Source organism: Arvicola amphibius, chromosome 2 (assembly GCF_903992535.2).
Source record: "Arvicola amphibius chromosome 2, mArvAmp1.2, whole genome shotgun sequence".
Lineage (NCBI taxonomy): Eukaryota > Metazoa > Chordata > Mammalia > Rodentia > Cricetidae > Arvicola > Arvicola amphibius.
In genome coordinates, this window is record NC_052048.2 from 146,366,865 (window position 1) to 146,386,575 (window position 19,711).

General features: G+C 49.2%; 1 protein-coding gene and 1 non-coding gene across 4 annotated transcripts in view; one reads left to right on the top strand and one right to left on the bottom strand.

Moving 5' to 3' along the window:
- Nucleotides 1–19,711, bottom strand: part of Dpp6 (dipeptidyl peptidase like 6) — a 655,432-nt gene that overhangs the window by 75,685 nt on the left and 560,036 nt on the right. For all 3 annotated transcript variants that reach the window (XM_038318722.1, XM_038318721.1, XM_038318723.1), the window contains 3 exons: nt 16,692–16,789; nt 3,289–3,412; nt 1,733–1,771 (listed from right to left, as the gene is read on the bottom strand). In XM_038318722.1, the coding sequence (XP_038174650.1) occupies nt 1,733–1,771; nt 3,289–3,412; nt 16,692–16,789 (261 nt within the window). The remainder of the gene's footprint in view (nt 1–1,732; nt 1,772–3,288; nt 3,413–16,691; nt 16,790–19,711) is intronic.
- Nucleotides 18,647–18,779, top strand: LOC119808582. Its single transcript, XR_005284505.1, has one exon. It is a non-coding gene; the product is annotated as a small nucleolar RNA SNORA51 (small nucleolar RNA).

Below are 19,711 nucleotides of genomic sequence, written 5' to 3' on the forward strand. Positions count from 1 at the left end.
AGTGTGTCCCCAGGGCAGGCTTTAAAAGTTCAGAGCCTCACCCCACTTCGAGTGTGCTTTCTCTGCTTTGCGTTTCTGGCTGAAGACATGAGCTCTCAGCTTCCTGTCCTTGCCACATGTCTCCCTCTGGCTGTCAGGCCTCCCACCAGGATGGACCCTTATCCCTCGGTAACCATAAGCCTAAATAAACTCGTTTATAGGTTGTTTTTGGCCATGGTGTTTCATCACAGCAACTGAAAAGTAACCCACACAGGGGCCACTGGTGATAACTGGATGTTCAACAAATCGGATCTCCGTGCCAGTAAAAATACATACCCGTGCTTCTTAACCATAATTCCTTTATATTCTTGGCTGTGAATGGAGCCTGGGGCTTTGGGCATGCTAAGCAAGTGCGGAGCTACATCCCTACCTCTCTCTGTGTAATGAGTCTTTGGATTCAAACCTGTTTGGATTTTTCTAGAATGATTTGAAAATAATTTTATTGCCTTGGGAAGAATTAAAGAGAAATAAGTTCTCTGAACTTGGTCTGTCCTTTCTAATGCAAGAATGTTGGAGTGAGACAAAAGAATCAACAGAAATATTGGGCGAGGTGTCACTTTCTGGGTATGTTATGTCAAAAAATGTATCTCAGGGAGATTTGCCTAAGTTTCTCCTGATAGATCTTACTTTTAAGGCTTCATTTTAATTAAAAATTGTGTGTATTTGTGTGAGTATGTGCACGTGAGTGTGAGGGCCCTTGGAGGTCTGACCCCCTGAGCTGGAGTTACTGGCTGTTTTGAGCCACTCGGCACTGGGCCTGCAGTATGAACTCCTGTCATTGCCAAGGGCAGGATGCGTCTTACCCACTGAGCCACCTCCCCAGGCCCTCCTGACCCACTTTGACTGATTTCTGTTTTTCAGTGCTGGGGACTGGACCAACAGTCTCAGGCACATCACGTAAGTGCTTTACCAACGAGCCACACCTCAAACCCCCAACCTCTCAATCTCTGGCCTTCAGAGCTTGCTTTAAGATGCCTTTCTGAGTAATGGGTGAGAGGAAAATCTCAGGAATGATTCTGGGGTCCAAGTTCCTGAGGAAACTTCTCACTGAGAGAGGTCACAGCTATAAACCATGCCTAAGAGTGAATGGGAGTACCAGCCACATCGTTATCTGCTTGCCATCACACACCACAGCTGGGCACACTATTCTGAGTTCACCAACTACATCATCTGAGTGGGAGCTGAGATGTTCATCATTACTGTCCTGAGGGGCAGTGACCTCCAGACTATCCTCCCCCCCCCCCCAGGGAACTTGGCTTCTACAGAACTGTCTGGCAAGCATCCCAGGAGGAAGAAGAGGTGACTGTGCACACACTACCCCAATCACAATAGCAAACACACTTGGATGATCTCAGGTGGGGATCCCCAAATGACTCCGGCATACGAAAACCATGGTACACACCCCTGTGAAGGGTCAGGGCAGTGGTTCTCAACCTTGGGTCACAACTCCTTTAGGTCATTGAATGACCCTTTCACAGGTGTAATCTAAGACCATTGGAAAACACAGATAATTACAATACAATTTACAATAGCAAAATTACAGTTATAGAGTAGCAACAAAAATAACTTTATGGTGTGGGGGTCCCCACAACACAAGGAACTGTATTAAAGGGTTGCAGCATTGGGAAGGTTGAGAAGCACCAGGCTAGGGGGTCAAGGTGATGGGAGCATGGTGTCCGGCATGCAGAGTTACCTGTCTGTGGAGCCAAGCTTCGCTCTCATCCTCATGTTTCTGAAATGGAATTGGAGCATTAGAAAGGCGCTTTTGTTTGCTTGTGTGCACTGCACCGTACAGAGAATGATTTAATCGCACCTACATGGCAACTGCGCTTGCACAGAGTGCCACCCAGGCCTCTCAGTGTAGAGGTAATCCCTGCTCTCTTTGTCCTATACTGTGGCTCACAGCCCAGCACAATCATCCTCGGGCAAGGAGAATGCCACTGTCCTTCACAACCAGGGCCATCCACAGCAGTGAGTGGTCCGGTGGAAGCTGATGGTATTTCTAATACTTGGTGATCACTACTGGCTAGCCTGTGCCCACCTGGCAGCCACCCTAGCTGGGTGTGTGTCTACTTGACCATTGCTGTTGGTCAGTATGTTCCTTCATGGGCAAGTGTCAGGTGCTGCACTGCTTGGAACTGGTGTGTGTGTGTGTGTGTGTGTGTGTGTGTGTGTGAGTGTGTCTGTGTCTGTGTGTGTCTGTGTGAGTGCTAGTGGGAACGGTGATCAAAATTCCAGTTTACAATTCCAAGAAACAATCATGGAGAACAAAGCCAGTTAAAAGCAAAGATTTACAAACACATCATGTCCTAAGCACCAGATGACTGCTTTGCTCAGTTGCTGCCACCAGCCTGGGGCTGGTCCCGCAATGTCTGTGGCAGCCAGAGTGGCTGCTCCTACTGCATGGTGGGCACATCAGGACAGACGCCAAGAAGATTCAAATGTTCAGCACAGATATCGAGCCCTGAGCCCTGCCTGCCTCACCCTCCCCTTCGGCAAGCCCATCAGAACAACCCAGAGGAAATATCAACCCAACGAGGTGTCAGAGGCAGGATCAGGTCACTGTGACCTCCTAGAGACGCCCCTCACCCCTGGCAGTGTGCTGAGAGCTGCCTGCTAGAGTCCCTAGGTCTAAGTGAACCTGCCCAAGCCTGGTGTTCCTTGCTAGAAAAATAGAAACTTAGGGTCAGAGCTGTCTCTGGAAGATCTGTCTGGCGTGTCACTTGGTCTTTTGAATTCAATATGAGGCGACTTTCTTAAGGCTGTGGCTCAGTAATGTGAAAGTCTGGCCTACAGAATAGAGAAGAGTCTGCTGCTCTGGACAGGAGGTAAGGGTACCCTGGGCTGCCTCCTGTTCCTAGACACACTGCTGGGCTGCCTACCTGTGTGGGCACCTGACTAGAGGGAAAGGAATGCTTGGACTGAGCCTGAGCTGGGTCGGGTCCTGGACCAGTCCTCTCCTCTTTTGAGAAACAGAGTGGGGAGAGTAGTGTTCCCAGCACAGCAATGGCGAGTGTGAAAGGAAACAGACCCTTGCCTGCAAAGGCCCCTCAGTGGGACTCAAGGCTGCTGCTCTGATCGGCCCAGGGATTTTGTAGCAATATCCGATTTGTCCACCAGGTGGCACCAAACCAGAGGCTGGACAGAGCATCAATGACCAAGCTTAGTTAGGCTTCACATTTCTCCAGCCTGATTGGATCCACCTTCCATGCTATTACCATTCCTTTACCCCTTCCTCTGTCCCCATACCTTAGTGCAGACACCTGTGGTGGCGTCACAGAGGGTCAGGATAGACACATTCTGGGCTCGGTTCAGCCAGGTCACAGCGACCTTGGTGCTGGTGGCCCACTTCACCATGGTGATGTAATACTCCCTGAAAACAAAGACAAGAGTGTGAGTAGGGGCAATGGACACCACCATCTGGCCACATTCCATGTCTGAACACAGCAGCCAGTGTGTGTAGGTGCGGGGCTCTGAAGTGGCCTCATCCAAGAACACGGGTGGGTCAAAGCGCCTCACGGACAGCCTAGAACCAGGGTGACCCATTAACCCTCAGCACCTGCCCGCCCCAGCTGGGCTCTGAAACAAGATGGGGACAGTGGGGCTGCCCTGCCAGTTATGTGTGTGTGTGTGTGGGGGGGGGGACGGTCACATACTCTCACTGGGGCTCTACTGACTTCAGTCTCACATCACAGGCTTACCAAAGGCACAACCCTATAAAAGCTGATGCACTGGGAATGCAGGGTGGGGAAGGACCTGGCAGAGAGGTGGGGGTGGGGACTGAGGGCGAGGGAGGAGGGGCCTTGAGTGAGGGGCAGTGCAGGGAGGCCTCAGAGGGCTAAGCTTCAGAGGCTCTGAGGCTGGGCTACTGAGGGTTCAGTTCTTTTTTTTACCCTTTAAGGGGAAAATATCCAGGATTAGGGCCAATAGCTCTGGTCCTGGGCTTTGGTGAACTTAGTTTTGTGTCACGTGCTGGATTTTACCCAAACCTGAAAATACCACCATGCTCGGAGTGGTCTGATACTAATATTGGGAAGGAGAGAGGCTTATGCTGATTAATCCTATCACTCAGGACTCTCCAAGGCTAGGGTGCCCCACTTTATATGGAAAAGGAAGAAGAAAATGTCAAGAAAGTAAGTGCCCCAAATAGGTATCCTCAGGTGACTTCCTAGATTGTTCTAGAAGCCAGCTAACACGTTTAGTGGCCTGCCTGTCCTCTATAATGAGATCTGCTGTTGGGGATGAGCACTTGGTGCTCTTCTAAGATCCTTTATCACAGGCAACAGAGGCACACTCACCAGGCACTCCTGCTGGAAGGGGGCCTTGCTATCCTTAGCTTGTGGTCCACAGAAAGGCCTGAATAAATGGGTACTTGCAGCAAGGGCTCCATTAATCAGGAAACCCAATCGCTGACTGTTGCCCATTCTCCAAATCAACCTGATGACCATTTTCAGTCACCAAACTGAGAAACAGGTCAAGCACATACCCTCCAAACAGAAGGTGTGACTCACTGGGTAGGGGTGAGAGGGGCCCTGAAACTGCCCCCACACAGTCCTGGGGAACCTCTGAAGGCCTTGTGGGTAAGGAATACATCACATCTACACTCAGACAGGAGGCATGATTTTAACCTTCTGGGTCCTGAGATTTCTAAAACAAGGCCATTTCTGTTCATGCCATCTGCTCTCTTGCCTGCAGGCCCAGTGGATCTGGATCTGCATACAGCGTTTATAGGGTCTGTCTCCTCCCTTGTCCCCTGTGCTGTCATCTGCTGGGAAAGGCAGTATGTCCTTCCAGCTACATACCCTAGAGGGGTGCATGCTCCTGTGTTTCACAGCCTCTTGATGGGGCATGAGAAAACTGAGAAAATGCCCCTACCAGACTGTCCTTCGGGCAAGCTTGTGGTACATTTTATTGGTTGATAATTGATATGGGAGGGTCCATATCACCGTGAAAGCTGCCACCTACAGGTTGGTGGTTTCGGTGCTATAAGAAAGCAGAACCAGCAAGGCCCAGGAGCAGGCCGGTAAGCAGCACTCTTCACGGGCTCTGCTGCAGTTCCCACCTCCATACCCTTGCCTTGAGCTCCTTCCCAGGTTTTTCCCACCCTGGATGATGCACTAAGAGCTGTAAGGTGAAAGAAACCGTTTCCTCCTCAAGTTGCTCTGGTCATTGTGTTTTATCACACCAGCAAAAACCATAACCAAGGCATGCTATAAAAAGATCAGGCCCAGGAGTGTGTGCCTGTAGTCCCAGTACTGGGAGGAGGGTCCCTGGGGCATATTGTCCTCCAGTATGAACTGGTGAGCTCCAGGTTTAGTGGAGACCCTGTCTCAAAAAATTAAGGTAGCAAGTCACTGGAAAAAAAAAACCTGATGTGACTGCTGTCCTCCACACACACGTGTGCACATTTATATACATACATGTGTGCACACACATGCATCCACCTTCACGCATGTGTGTACACACCCACTTACCCCCACATACTTGTGCACACACATGCACACACACATTCCCCCGCATAAACACACACATGTGTGAACATAAATGAATAATCCTCCATGCCCTCCCATGCGTGTGTGCACACACATGTATACACATGTACTCACTGCCATACATATACATACAGCGGATGGAGGTCATCAGCTTGAAGCTCCCTGAGGATGAACGTGTGCTAATGACCTCTTGGGTTAGCTGTGCACAGGCAGCCAGGCTGTGGGTGGGAAGCCACATATAACCATCCCAACTGCCAACAACACTACTCATGTGGGTGATGAAGGAGAGAGAATGAGAGCTCTGGAAGAACTGCCTCTCTCACGCCCTTCCCACTAACGAGGGACCTGTACCTGTTTCAACTGTTGGTACATTCATTCTGCACCTCTTTTTTTTTTTTTTGGTTTTTTGAGACAGAGTTTCTCTGTGGCTTTGGAGCCTGTCCTGGAACTAGTTCTTGTAGACCAGGCTGGCCTCGAACTCACAGAGATCCATCTGCCTCTGCCTCCCGAGTGCTGGGATTAAAGGCGTGCGCCACCACTGCCCGGCCATTCTGCACCTCTTGGTTATATAAAAACTTCTTACACTAGTAGTCAAATGCAGTGACCCTTATTCTAAACTTCCTATTCCTGATTTATATACAAAGCACTATAAATGGAAATAGATGAATGAATACAACCTTCTCTTCTGGAAACCAACTCATCAGCGGGACTTATAGAACAGTCATAAAAAATTGTCTTTAAGCTGTGTGCTATGGGTGGCGCTGGGCTGGGCTGGGCACTTCTGGAACAAGTCATCAAAAGCTGTCACCAGCCCTTGATTCAGGTCTCAGGGAACATGGCTGAAGATGGGGAAGAAAGAACCTAAGAGGTGCTTGGTGATGGGAGTTGTGAATGCTGACATCCAGGCATGGTGCTCCTGTAAGCATCAATGCACAGCAGCTGTGCCTGCCTGCACAGGATCCGCACAAGATCAAGCCAGCCAGCATTCCATCTAGGTGCGGGGCCCCCATGGCCCCATCCTCGGCAAGTAAACTATTAGCCACTGAAGGCTGGGAGGGAGTCACTTTGGGGATGTGACTGTTAACAGGGAGTCCATGTCCCAGTGGATAGCTACCATGTATGCTTGCACCATGGGCAGCACAAATCAGACGCAGGGCTTATTAGAAACAACAAGAAAGGAGGATGTGGAATTGGGAGGGCGATGGTGTAGAACACTAGTGGAAGTTGGAGGGAGACAGTGGTGGATATTTACAAACAAAATACATTGTATAAATATATGGAATTTTGACCAAACTATAGGTCTCCATTTCCAGCCCTGCCCCTAATCAATGTCCTTTGAATGTGCAAATGCTTTGTTAGACAGATGCAGTACTGTGGAATGAAAAGAAATTAGCAAGCAGTTAAGGGAGAGGACCAGAAAGATGGTAAGTATAACCCTTCTGAGGAAGTCAGGGCTGGACCTGGCACAGAGGGATGTAGCTTCTTTGCTGAATTCTCTTCTCATTAAGTGTTCTGGACAAATGTACACGGATGCAGTATGGGATCTTGTTTCTTATTTCTTTGGCTCAGACAGCTTTGTTGAACCTGTTGCCAACATTCAGATCTGGAGGTTCCATCTCCTTCAGACAAATCTCTAGATTTCTTTGAGTGCTCAAGAAGCACACTTTTGTTTTTACTATTTTATGTGCATGGGAGTTTTGCCTGGTGCCTGCAGGGGCCAGAAGAGGGCATCAGTGCCCCTGGAACTGGAGTTACAGATGGTTTTGAGTCACCATGTGGATGCTGGGCATGGTACCTGGTCCTCTGGAAGTGCAGTCAGTGATCTTAACTGCGGAGCATCTCTCCAAACTTGGGTGCTTCTCGAAGCCTGCTCCATGGGTGCACTTGTGAATGCTAAGAGTGTATTCTCAGGTCACTGCCTCATTGATGCAGAACGTTCTCCTTTTCAGCCCCTTTTTTTGCAGGAATCACTCTGCTGGACCCAAGCTGGAAAGATTTCTGATGGTCTCTCTAGTCTAAAGGATGCTATTTGCTCACAGTTACTCACAGAGTACTCAGAGCAGAGGCTATGGATAGCAGGGTTCTTCTTAAATAACTGTAGGCATTGATGGGCAGGCACTGGCTTACAGGTTAGACAGGCTGGATGAGCAGGTCTTTAACTTCAGCTCAGGGACTGGTACTACGGAGAAGATAGGCTCTGCCTGGGAGCATATGGGAAGGGCACTTGCAGTTTGGCTAAGGAGCACAGAGGTGCTTGCTGGTGAGCAGTGGATGAATGTTTGATTAGCCTACTTGTCTGCCATAAAATATGAATGAACATTGTTTCTCTCACAGGGAAATGTACCATGTCATTTTTGGTATTGCTGATTCTGATACAGGTTTTGACAGCCGGTGGCAATAAAGGGCAAAGGCAACAAAGTCCCGTGATGCTGACTCTGGCATCTTAAGGCAATGTTTATTTCATGGATCAAGCCGGAAGAGAACACACTGTGGGACGGAAATCTATTTGGAAAGTGGTGTGCTTCAGTAGAGAGCAACCTTGAGCAAGCTATCAATGCTGAACACAAGGCTGCCTGCAGTGAAGTTCACAGTCCTGTCTGGGTCCTCAGAGTCATCAGACAACTATTACGATACATGCAGGCCCTCTCGCATTCTAGTTTAATGCAGTCAAAGTCTATCTGTTTGTTTATCATGCTGCCTGTCCATCCACTCACCCATCCATCCACTCATCATACTTTTGTCTGTCCATCATCCATCATTCATTCATTGCCATCTCCTTTCTGGCCATCCACCCACCCATCCATCCATCCACCCATCCACCCATCCATCCATCCATCCATCCATCCATCCATCCATCCATCCATCCATCCATCCACACATCTATTCCAATCCTTCCAATCCAATCCATCTATTCAGTATCCAATCTATTTATTAACTCATCTAATCCAATCCATTCCTTCCATCTATCTTCTACTGTCCATCAGTGCATTCTAATCCATGCATTCACACACCCTTCCAATCTACCAGACTATCTACTACCCATCTATCTATCCATCTGACACACATCTATCCATACATGCTCCATATATGAATCTATCCACTGTCCATCAAAATGTATTAGGCATTTCTTGGACAAATTACTGGTGCCATATGAGGGCATGCTAGGTGTTTCCTATGTGTCCCTGTAGGTGTCCTTTGCTTCCTCCATTCTGCTCCGTGCTCCTGTGGGTGCTCCCCAGTATGGCTGGTGTGATGCTCTGAATGAGAATGCTTCCTCATATGCTCATATATTTGAAGGTTTGTTTCTAGTTGGTTGACTACTTAGGAAGAAGGATTAGGATAGGAGGTATGGCCTTATTGGAAGAGGTGTGTCACTGAGGGTGGACTTTGAGATTTTAAAAACCAATGCCAGGAACAGTCTTGTTCTCTCTCCTTGTAACTTTTGCATCAGATGTGAGCTCTTAGCCACTGCTCCAGAGCCATGCCTGCGTGTGTGCTGCCACATTTCCCACCAGGATGATCCTGACTGACTCTGAAACTGTAAACAAACCTCCAATTAAATGCTAATGTGACTACGACAGATGGGGTCAGGGGCTCTGATTGCCTTACAGGGGCACTGTCAAGAGGTTAAAGGGAAGGGAGGAAGAGGGTGATATTTATTTCTGTGGCTCTCTCCTCATAGTCCTCCATCAACACAAGGTCCCAGTCTATGGGTGGCTTGCTCCATTTGATTCTCTCTGCCCTTGAGATCCAGTTAGAGTAACCCCTGACCCTTTTCTCAGACAGCAGAGCCCATATTGCTGTGATCATGGGCATTGCAGCTTTCTGGGGTGTCCCGGTCCAGCTTACTTATTTGTAAGAAGCAGCTTCACAATTCTGTGAGTTAAGCACACTCGGGGGCTGTCTTTTTCTCTCCTGGAACACAGGCTGATGTGCAGAGGGACAAAAATGTCTGTTCACAGCTGTCCCTTTCAACAAACGCCTCGCCAAATAACACGCTAGCGCTTGAGGGCGAGGCTAGAGTCTTTAGCACATCGAGCGAATCTCGGGGCCCTGTGGACTCAGCCTCTGGGACTCTAGCCCTTCTTTTCACAGATGAAGACCATAGAGAGCAGATTCTGAGGCAGAGCAAGCGATCACTGCAGCTCCCAGAGAGGGCATCGCCTATGCTCAGCCCGACACCAGCTTCATGACACCATCTTGTTGCCAAGGAAACGTCTGCACTATCTTAGTCATGCTGGGCTGTGGACAGCCTGTGGACACCTGCTTGGTGTCAGGACCCCTTGTGTGCCTCTTCATATCTTCCCCCTCTGAGGATGGCTGGGGTGATCTGGTATCTGGCTTTTCTCTCCCTTTTCAAATTCCTCTACTCTGGTCTTGACCCCAGTCATCTGCTCGGCTTCATCCTGACGCCGTCCTGTCCCTATCCACCCGGGCCACTGGGAACTTGCTCACTCTGATCACCCGGTGTCCACTGAACGCATACTGTCTTAGTTAGGATTTCTACTGCTGTGAAGAGACACTGTGACCAGGGCAACTCTTATAACGGAAACATTTAATTGGGGTGTGGCTTACAGTTTCAGAGGTTTATGGCAGCATGTAGGCAGACATGGTACTGGTGAAGGAGCTGAGAATTCTACATCTTGACATCTTGATCCACAAGCAGCAGGAAGTGAACTGTCACACTGGGTGTAGCTTGAACATAGGAGATCTCAAACCCACCTTTACAGTGACATACGTGTTCTAACAAGGCCACACATACTTTAACAAGGTCACATCTCCTAATAATGTCACTTCCTCTGGGGGCCATTTTCTTTCAAACTACCACACATACCTACCATGTTTGATCTTAAATTAGTGATCCCTTGTGGCTGACTCATGGTGCCTGCTGACTGATTCAGTGCTCATGGTGCTAGATCACTACCTCTGCTAAAGCTCTGTCAAACTCTGTCAAGACCTTCTGTTCAATACAGGGCCTAAAGCCCTGCCTACCGCAGCCTGAGCATGCACGGGAAAGCAGGGCCTGCCCACCTAGAGACTCAGCACTTACAGATCTCCTCAGAGCCCATGCACTTTGAATATGTCTCCTGACCTCGAGACTCTGAGGGGACTATGGGGAGCAGGAGCTCTGCTTCTAGAGAGATCTGCGAGGCCCATTGGAGCTCAGGTGGCAATGACCTCTGGCTTTAGAGACCCATGCCTGGCCCTGAAAAGGATTAGGGGAGTCTTTAGCAGTCACCTGCCATCTTTGGACCTCAATTTCCATCTCTGTAAATCACAGGGGGAAATGTAAGAAAAGTGAGGAAAGTTTGGGAGCCCTAGAAGCATCAGGATCCTTGAGACGGGAAGGTGGGGGGAGGATGGATGCCAAACACTGACCTGTTGTTGGCAGACAGCAGGCGTACATCCATTCTGCCATGCCCCAGTGCATGCGGACACGTCTAAACATAGGCTGCAGGCCGTTTTCTGTCACGTCCTGTTCTCTGGCAGATACCCTCAAACCGGTGTACCGGTTTGCCAGCTGTGTCTCAGGGGAGGAGACTAGCTGTCACTTCAGCCCTTTGTGTTCACCATCGGCCGACTCAGCAGCCTTGTGACACAGCATGGAAAACCCTTGTCCAGAATGCTGCCAACACTCAGGTGTCAATGCTGCTTTTTTGTTGACGTCTGCTCTATTCACAGGCCTGCCAAATAGCTCATTGTTCACGACTGTCTCCTGTCAACATCCTCAGAACACTCTGGGTGCCCGTGACACCTGAGACACAGCAATGAGCGCCAGACTGTCCCGTTTCTCTCCTGGAAATGCAGCTAAGGAGACTTCTGGGACTCCAATTTTCAATTCCTATGGGCTAGGCATTTTAAATAGGGAAGATGCTAATTCAGTGGTTGGTAGGGACTCTGGGAAAACATTTGCAGTGATTCGATAGCACAAAGGTTTCTCACTCCCCAGCCTGGACCAACTGTGCCATTCCCACCACCAGCAAGAGCTTCCCACATTGAGCAGCCGGGACCCACCACAGTGTGGCGCTGTGCCTAAACCGGAAAGTAGGAAGGCTGAGTTTCACAGGGGTGCTGGTACAGGCTGGATCAGAGATACTGTGTGTGGAGGAGGAGCTGGCAGTAGAGAAGGCTCAGCAGTGTCAGCTGACCAGGAAACAGTGGCACACCAAGTCCTTGTGTACAGTCTGGGAGTACAGCACAGGCTGTGTGCTGGATACACACTCAGATATGTGCACCATCTCTGTACTGCTCTGTACCTACACTTGATCTATAACACAACCGTCCCTATAAATAGCCTTACTTCTAGCTATATCCAGATCCACATATATATCCATGTTTTTTTTAAATTGCAATTTCAAAAAGATATATTTATTTAATTTTATGTCTATGGTATGCTTGTATGAATTATGTGTGCCACAGGGCTATTCTTGATCTCGACAAGGATTTCCCAAGACACCCCTGCTGTTGGCAGGTTCCTGAAATGTCTGAGAGGTGCTCCCAACACTTCCACGGGATCCTCTTTCACTCCCACGTGTGGCTCCTGCCGTGGCTCTTCAGAGTCCGCAGCAGGGTGCTGTCATAGCTTCGGAGACTGCATTCTCAGGGAGACTCTCCATTGCCCAAGGGCCTAACACAGCTCATGTTACATACACAAATGAGGGCATGGGAGCCCCATGGGAGGATTCACAGGGCCAGCGTGACACAGCATCCCAGAGAAGCCAGGCTGGGTGTAGGCAAAGAACAGCCATGCATTGGGAAACTGACAAGGTGTCTGGTGTCTTTCTCTGCCCTGTGCCTGCCTGCTTACTATATGCCTGCATCTCCAGGATTCCTGGTTACTTCTTTCTACATTTTCAAGGTCATTAAAATTTCTTAAAATTACATGTGTGTACAGCACCATGGTGAACATGGGGAGGTCAGGAGACAGCTTTTGTGAGTCAGTTCTAGATCAAACTTGGGCCTTCAGGCTCTACTGCAAGCACCTTTACCCACAGGGCACATCTCCCACCCCCACCCCCAAGACATTTTAAGTCTCCCGCATACCCTGCATAGAGCAAGTGTCTGATTTCATTTTATAAATTAGAAGTATTATTACTTTGTACTTTTAATAATTATATCCCTGTATGTATATGCCATGTGTATGGGGGGTGCCTATGGAAACCAGAAGAAGGTGACAGAGTCCCCTGAAACTGGAGTCACAGGTAGTTGTGAGCTGCCCAGCAGGTGTGCTTGGAACCAAACTCGTGGTCTCTGCAAGAGCAGCAAGCTCTCTGAATCACTAGCCACCTCTCCAGCCCCCTTATTTCCCTTTTCCTTAATGGAGGCTGTCGCCAATGTCTAATGCTAAAGCATTAGCCTCCACCCTCAAGAAATGACCAGCACAAATGAAGAAATTGACCTCAAAACCCTATGAAAAGAGAAACTTTGGTTCTAATATTTTAAATTAACTTACTCATTTAGCAAATTTGTCCTGAACTGAAATAATGCACCACTCCTTGTTGCAGAATGGTAGTAGACATATGTGTGTGTGCGTGTGTGTATGTGTATGTGTGCGTGCGTGTGTGTATCCCTACCTCAACCACTCCACATTGCAGGCGGGGCAGAAACGGGAATAAGTCAATAAAGAAAAGCTGGCCCTTCGGAACCCCTGGTTCTGAAGGGGAGAGAAGGTAACCGTCAGCTCTCCAAAGGGCTTCCTAGTGATGGACGGTAGGGGGAGCTAGAGTGACCCGTCAAGTAGCAGGTTTGAGTGACTGTTAGAGAAGCTGTCTAATTTTCCTCTGTGAGGAGGGAAGCTGCAGATGCTCTGAGCAGGGGCCTCATGACCCACTGTGGCTTAAATGTCACTCTAGCTACTGCTTGGAGATACAGTGGGTGGGGAAGCAGGAGACTGACAAGCCATGGGGGCGATACTGCTAGGCACAGGAAAGGATACATAGGGAGGAGCATATCCCTGGGGCAGTCAAGGACAGCCAGCCGGTCAAGGTGAAGATGGAGTAGCCTGGACTGGGGTAGGAAAACTGCAGGGCTTGAGGGCAGGAAGGGACCAGGCACCCCAGCTTACTAAAGTCTGTCCAGTTTCAGATGCCAATGAGAAATGGTGGCTGACTTCATCCAGCCCTCCTACAGAAGCCAATGAGATCATGCAAAATTGTAAGGAGCATCCCTTCCTGTGTTGACTGCTTTTGACTGACTGGCAACTTTCGTCCCTGTTGGTGTAGAGGAATCTTCTGGACTCTGCCTGCTGGACCAGCAGGAATCCAGCAAGTTCAATGCCACATTTGTCAAATTGTCTCTAGCTATCCATCTTCTCAAAGGCCATCTGCACTCATTTGAACATTTTCTTGCATCCTTTGTTAACTCTAGAGTTAAATCTTCAACTCAAGTCCCCTGTCTCACCCGGAAATCTTAATTGGACCACATAATTGACAAAGCCCAGTGATGATGCTAGGCAGCCAGTTAGCTGTGTGAACATGAACTTCTTTGACAAGCAGGGCACATTTGAGAAGAGAGATGTGGCCTGCAGGGAATACTACCAGCCAGGGGACTGCATGGGTCAGGGCTATGCTCACCTCCTAGAGTTTTACCAGCTACCCCGGAGACTGCACACGTTCTATGATAGGTACCTTCCTCCATTTTACAGAGGAGAGAACAAGCGAGAGAGGCTGGAAATGCCTGGGGCCGTGGGACTGAATCCAGTCAGTTGGTAGGGTACCTCATTTCATACCAGGGCTTCCCTGGTTGGAGCTTTGTTGATGCCAGGAGACCTCTTCCATCCATGGCTGGGGGTGGGGAAAGAGGGATCAGGGCAGCCACACAACAAGACTAACCAGGCCCAAGATTTTGTTTGTGTCAAGGCTGAGAAATTCTGGTCTAGCCGGTGACATGGTCACCTCCAGACAAATGGCCCCTTCTTCCATACACCTTCATGATTCTTCTCAGGCCCACAGGTGTTTACATGTCTATAAGGCTTTGCCTTATGTCCGTTTCACTCTCTACACTGTAGGCTCCAAGCTCACCTTCTCTATCAAATTCTTAGTGCCAGGTTGAATGACAGGCAGCTACCAACTGCGTGCTCACATTGAGACTACATTCTGATACATCTGTGTGCCTCTTAGGGCAACCTCTAGTGAGGTTAGGAGATGTCTCAGAGGCTAAGAGTGCTTGCTGGTCTCAGAGAGGACCTCAGTTTGGTTTCTAGAACCCACATGGTGGCTTACAACGCAGGGGATCTGACTCCCTCTTCTGGCTTTTGCAGACACTGTATGCATGTGGTGCACATACGTCGGTGCAGGCAAAACCACTCACACACATGGAAGAAAAACAAATAAAATTAAGAAAAGAAAACCTCAAGGAAGTGCGACGGAGAATCAGGAGGATGGAGTGGCATCTGCGTGTTACAAATTTGTGTTGCTTATGAAGCATGTTATTGCATTTAGCTTAAGAAATTGGAGCAAGCAGAAGACCTGAAAGCCAGCCAGCCTTCAAACTTCAAGTCCTGACTGCAGCTAATTTTTCATTGTCCTTGAAGCTAATCAAGTCTGTGGAAACAGCATCACCAAATTGACTAAACGAGACTCCCAATTAACTCAAACAGATGGCTGAAATTTTCCAGGTGACTTTCCATATTAATTCAGCATGTTGGCTGGACCAGGCCCCTGGAGGCCTGGCAGGGATTGGCTGAGAGGGAATTGATGACATAGAGGGATCTTCAGGAGAGATGCAGAGACAATAACCTGAGCTGTTTATCTCAGTAAAAATAGCATCAGCCAATCTGACTGGTCTTCCTCCACCATTGCACATGGAGGGGGGACTGCCCCGTGATGGGTCACCAGAGTCCTACCCTAGGAAGCTGCGGGGGCTCAGGTTTATGAAGACTTAGTAGGGGTACCTAATCCTGTCTGGCAAGGATAAGACCAGTCTAGGGCAGGAAGAAAAAGGAAGAGGCTAGCCCTTTACAGCTCACCAGACAACCAAGCTTGGCCTTTCTCCATTTCCTCCCAGGGGTACCATGATATCAGGTTCCACCAAAGAAAGGATTGAAGACCTTCAGTGGAATTCTGTAGGTGGGAAGCGGGTTGGACATGCCAAGCCCTCTCTGAAGAGCATTATCGTCATCCCTTCCCCAAGTGCCCAAGGCCCCTGCACAATTCTCCTGGGTTCCATCATCTTCCCTTCTGTCCCCGTATATTGATGACAAATGAGGGCCTCTGCTTGGTGACTCTCCGTGGGGGTGAAGAAAACTACACATCAGGGGAACTAGGGTGCTAGGTCAGGGAAAGGAGAACGGAGGGTGAGCGAGTGGTGGAGAACCCTCCCCAGGGGAGAGAGAGCAACTGGGCCAAGCACTTGCCTTCCAGAAGCTGCCAGAAACTTCTAATAATGTGAAGATTTGTAAGTGACTGAAACATGAAGAGCCAAATTTTATCATGTAGCCTGGGCACCCGCTGAGTCTCCAAACTGGGTGCTCCCAGCGGGAACAGCTCTATTTATAGACATTAAGAGTCCTAGATGTGCGGGTCCTCTCCCTGTTCTCGCAGAGAGGTATGGTGACTATGGAACCAGACTCTAGATGGTTCAGTCCCCAGATCGCTTGACTTTAAGCAAAGCCAATATTCAAATAATGTCACTTTGGTGGATCCCATTTTTCTGATTTAACTAGAAAGTCTGTACAAAGTAGATGTTTGTAGCCAACATGATTTTTCATATGCCCTTTGAAGCACATGCCTGCCACCCGCTGGGAGGTCTGGCCCTTTTAGAGCAGGACTCATTAGGCAGTTGCAGGAGATGCTTAGCTAGAGGTCCACCAAAATGCTGAAAATGGAATGCTGCTCACAGAAAGTGGATTCCAGGATTTTCTTGCATCAGGTCATCCAGAGGTTGCCAACCATTGTGAATGACCCGGTGTGCTTTTCCAGAGGACATTCCCTCCCATGGGAAAGGTTATCTGGCTGGATATAAGGTCAGGAATAAAAGTATATGCTGCTTGGTGTTTCACATTTAATTTTTCCCAGAAAACCAACCACATATCAGCAAGGAAGGCTGGGAGAACCAAGTGCTTGGAGGCTAGCCAGCGCTACAAGAGAGCCCATTCTGGAGAAGCTGCATTAATGGCTTCCCTTTGCATTTGTTCCTAACCCAACGGTGCAAGAAACCAACCTCATGCGAGGGTCATCAGGTGGTATCATCTCCAGGTCGTGGGTGGGTCCACTCAAGCCGATGACGTGGAGGGAGATGCTGGGGTTTTCACTGCCAGCCTGCAAAGTGAGGGGACAGAGCTGTGAGGGAGCGGTGTGAGGGAGTGGCCATGATGCCTGGAACCCCCCTTGGCTTTGCAACATCTTGTCCCAAAGGCTCACATCTGGGTGCTGTGGAGCTTGATACTAAAGAGCATCATTTACATTGAGGACAGATTAGTGTGTGTGTGTGTGTGTGTGTGTGTGTGTGAGTGCATGTGTGTGCCATATGTGTATGTGTTTGCATGTGTTTGGAGGCCAGAGGACAAGACCGGGTGTCGTGCATCCTGAGATGCCATCCACGGTCTTGTCTGATGACAGCATCTCTCACTGGTCTGGAGCCCACCAAAGCTGGCTTATCAGTAAGCCTCAGGGATTTTGTCTTTGCCTCTCCAGTGCTAGGGTTACAACTATATCCCATCACACCCAGATTTTTATGTGGGGAACTAACTCTAGGCCTCATGCTTACATGGCAAGTATTTTACCAGCTGAGCTCTCTCCATTCCTAATATACAGAACGTTTAAAAGGCAGAGAGACATGGGTCAGCTCTGCCGTCCCAGGAGTCTTGTTATCTGCCCATTCCATCCATTTTACTCTGTCTGCCAGTGTTGGGGGTACTTGGCTAGCCATGAGAAGGAAGAAAACTGTGCAGGAGGGCAGAGAGAGGTGCGGGGTCATGAAGAGGAGAGAGGAGCATGCACAGACGTAAGGAACACTGATATGAGGGTCACAGCTCCCAGGAACCTCTTTCTCAATAAGGAACTACAGTCCTGATCAGTTTCAGCCATCCTCTCTCTCTGGAGACCAAATTCTGAACTGAGAAGGGCTGGGAGAAGCGTGGCTCAGCAGGGTTGCTCGGACCTGATGTCTTCAACCTCTTATACATTTAGGTTAGAAGGAATCTGTCCCATAGCAGGGAACAAGTTGGCAGCTGGATACTCTGTCTGGCAGTGGGAAAGAACAGGGCACATCCCAGGAGTCTGTCGGTCAGTCTGTGGAATTTCTATTAAAACATGGACCCCCAATCCTCAGCAAGACTGCACTTTCTAATTCCTGGTTAAGAGGACATGTCCCATAGCACACTGCCAAATCAAGAAACTTACTAGATTTTAAGCTGTCACTTACAAGGACAACTGTAAGGATATGTGTATGCGTATATATGTATACACATGTATGTATGATTGGTGTGTATGTGTATGGCTGGTGTGTGCGTGTGTGCATGTATGTATGTGTATGTTAGGGGATACAGAGGGGCTAGGGAGACTTAGTCTCATACACTATATTTAACTGAGTCTGGCTAGCCCTTCACTTTTATACAATGAAGACTGGTGGGGAAGAGAGCAGAGACACCCAGTCAATGGCAAATCCATACTACGATGTCCCAGAGAGGAAAGGAGACAAGGCTGTGTCCTCAGTGGCTCATGCTCCTCCTTTCTGGGACCCCAACAGGCACTGAGCACACTCCGCAAAGGCTACTGGTGGTGGTAAACCACCAGATGGACTGGATGAATCTCCCCAAATTCCTGTGCTGCAGCTCTTGCCCTAGGTGGGTGGTATTTGAGAGCATGCTCTTATGGTAGTGATCAGGGTAGAAGAGGTCATGTGGGTGGGATGATGGCATTAGTGTCATTAAGATACCAGAGCTCTTGTCATCTGCCTTGTGAAGAAATAATGGGATGTGGCTCAGTTAGGAGAGAGCTTGCCTAGCACACAGAGCCCTGTGTTCAGTCTCCAGCTCGTGTGAACTGGGAATGGTGATGCCTGCAATCCTAGCACTTCGGAGGAGGAGGATCAGAAGTTCAAGGCCATCCTCAGTGACACAGAGAGTTCCAGGCCAGCCGGAGACATTTGAGACTCTATTTTAAAAAAATGGCACTGGCCTCCTTGTGCTTACCACAGGCTGTGTTCTTACACTGGCTGTATAGAAAGAGGACGCATAATAAAGCCACCCCATGTACACCTCAGCCCAGGCCACTGTGCCTGGTCTGTATTGTGAATGGGGAGACATAGAAAAAAAAAGTGGTACTCAAAAGAAGACATTAGTCTGCCAGCAAGGAAGAGTCATCACCAGGACCTGGATCATCAACATCCCAGCTTCAGACATCCAGCCTCTGTGTGGTCACGGGGACACGGCTGTGAGGACACGGCTGTGAGGACATGGCTGTGAGGACACCACTGTTGTCATGGGGACACAGCTGTAGGGACACTACTGTGGTTGTGGGAACACAGCCATGAGAACACTACTGTCGTGGGAGTGGCCTAAGTCTGTGGTGTTCTGTTTGGCAGCAGACACAGGCATGCCCACTAGGTGCTTGTTCCCACTGGTCCATGGTTTTGGAAACCGTGTTGAGCCCATCTACGTCATTCTCATCATGGATCCTCCACAGGCTCAGGGACTTCTAGCCTTTGGGAACATGCACTGCTAGTTTTTAGACCAATCAGGTGGGTGAGGAGACCTCAGCTCAAACATTCCCTGGCAGGCGTAGGATGGTGTCAGAGGTACGAGTGAGGTCCAGCAAAGGGTGGGAGCCCAGCAGTAAGGGTGCCATGCCTACCTGTTTTCCAGCCTTAAAGCAGTCTGGTGATGCCCTCAGGAATAAATTAGCTAGCTGTATGCAGCCCAGGAGCAGGAGCTGCATCCATGCGTCTAGATGCCAGCCTCCAAGTGAGGGAGTCACGGACGTTTCTGTATTAGGATCTGCCCTGTGCATGGATGCTGAGATGTGATGCAGAATTGAGGCTTGGAGGCCCCTCCCACTTTCCTGTGCCCTTCCCTGCTGTTCTGCTGGCTCAGCCCTGTCTTTGTCTACTTTGGTCACTATAACAAAATATCAAAGACAACAGGGATGTAAGCCTCACAGATTTGGGGCTGAGAGGCCAAGATCAAGGTGCTTGCTGATTTCCTGTGTGGTGAGGGCCTGGCCCTCATAGATGAAGCCTGT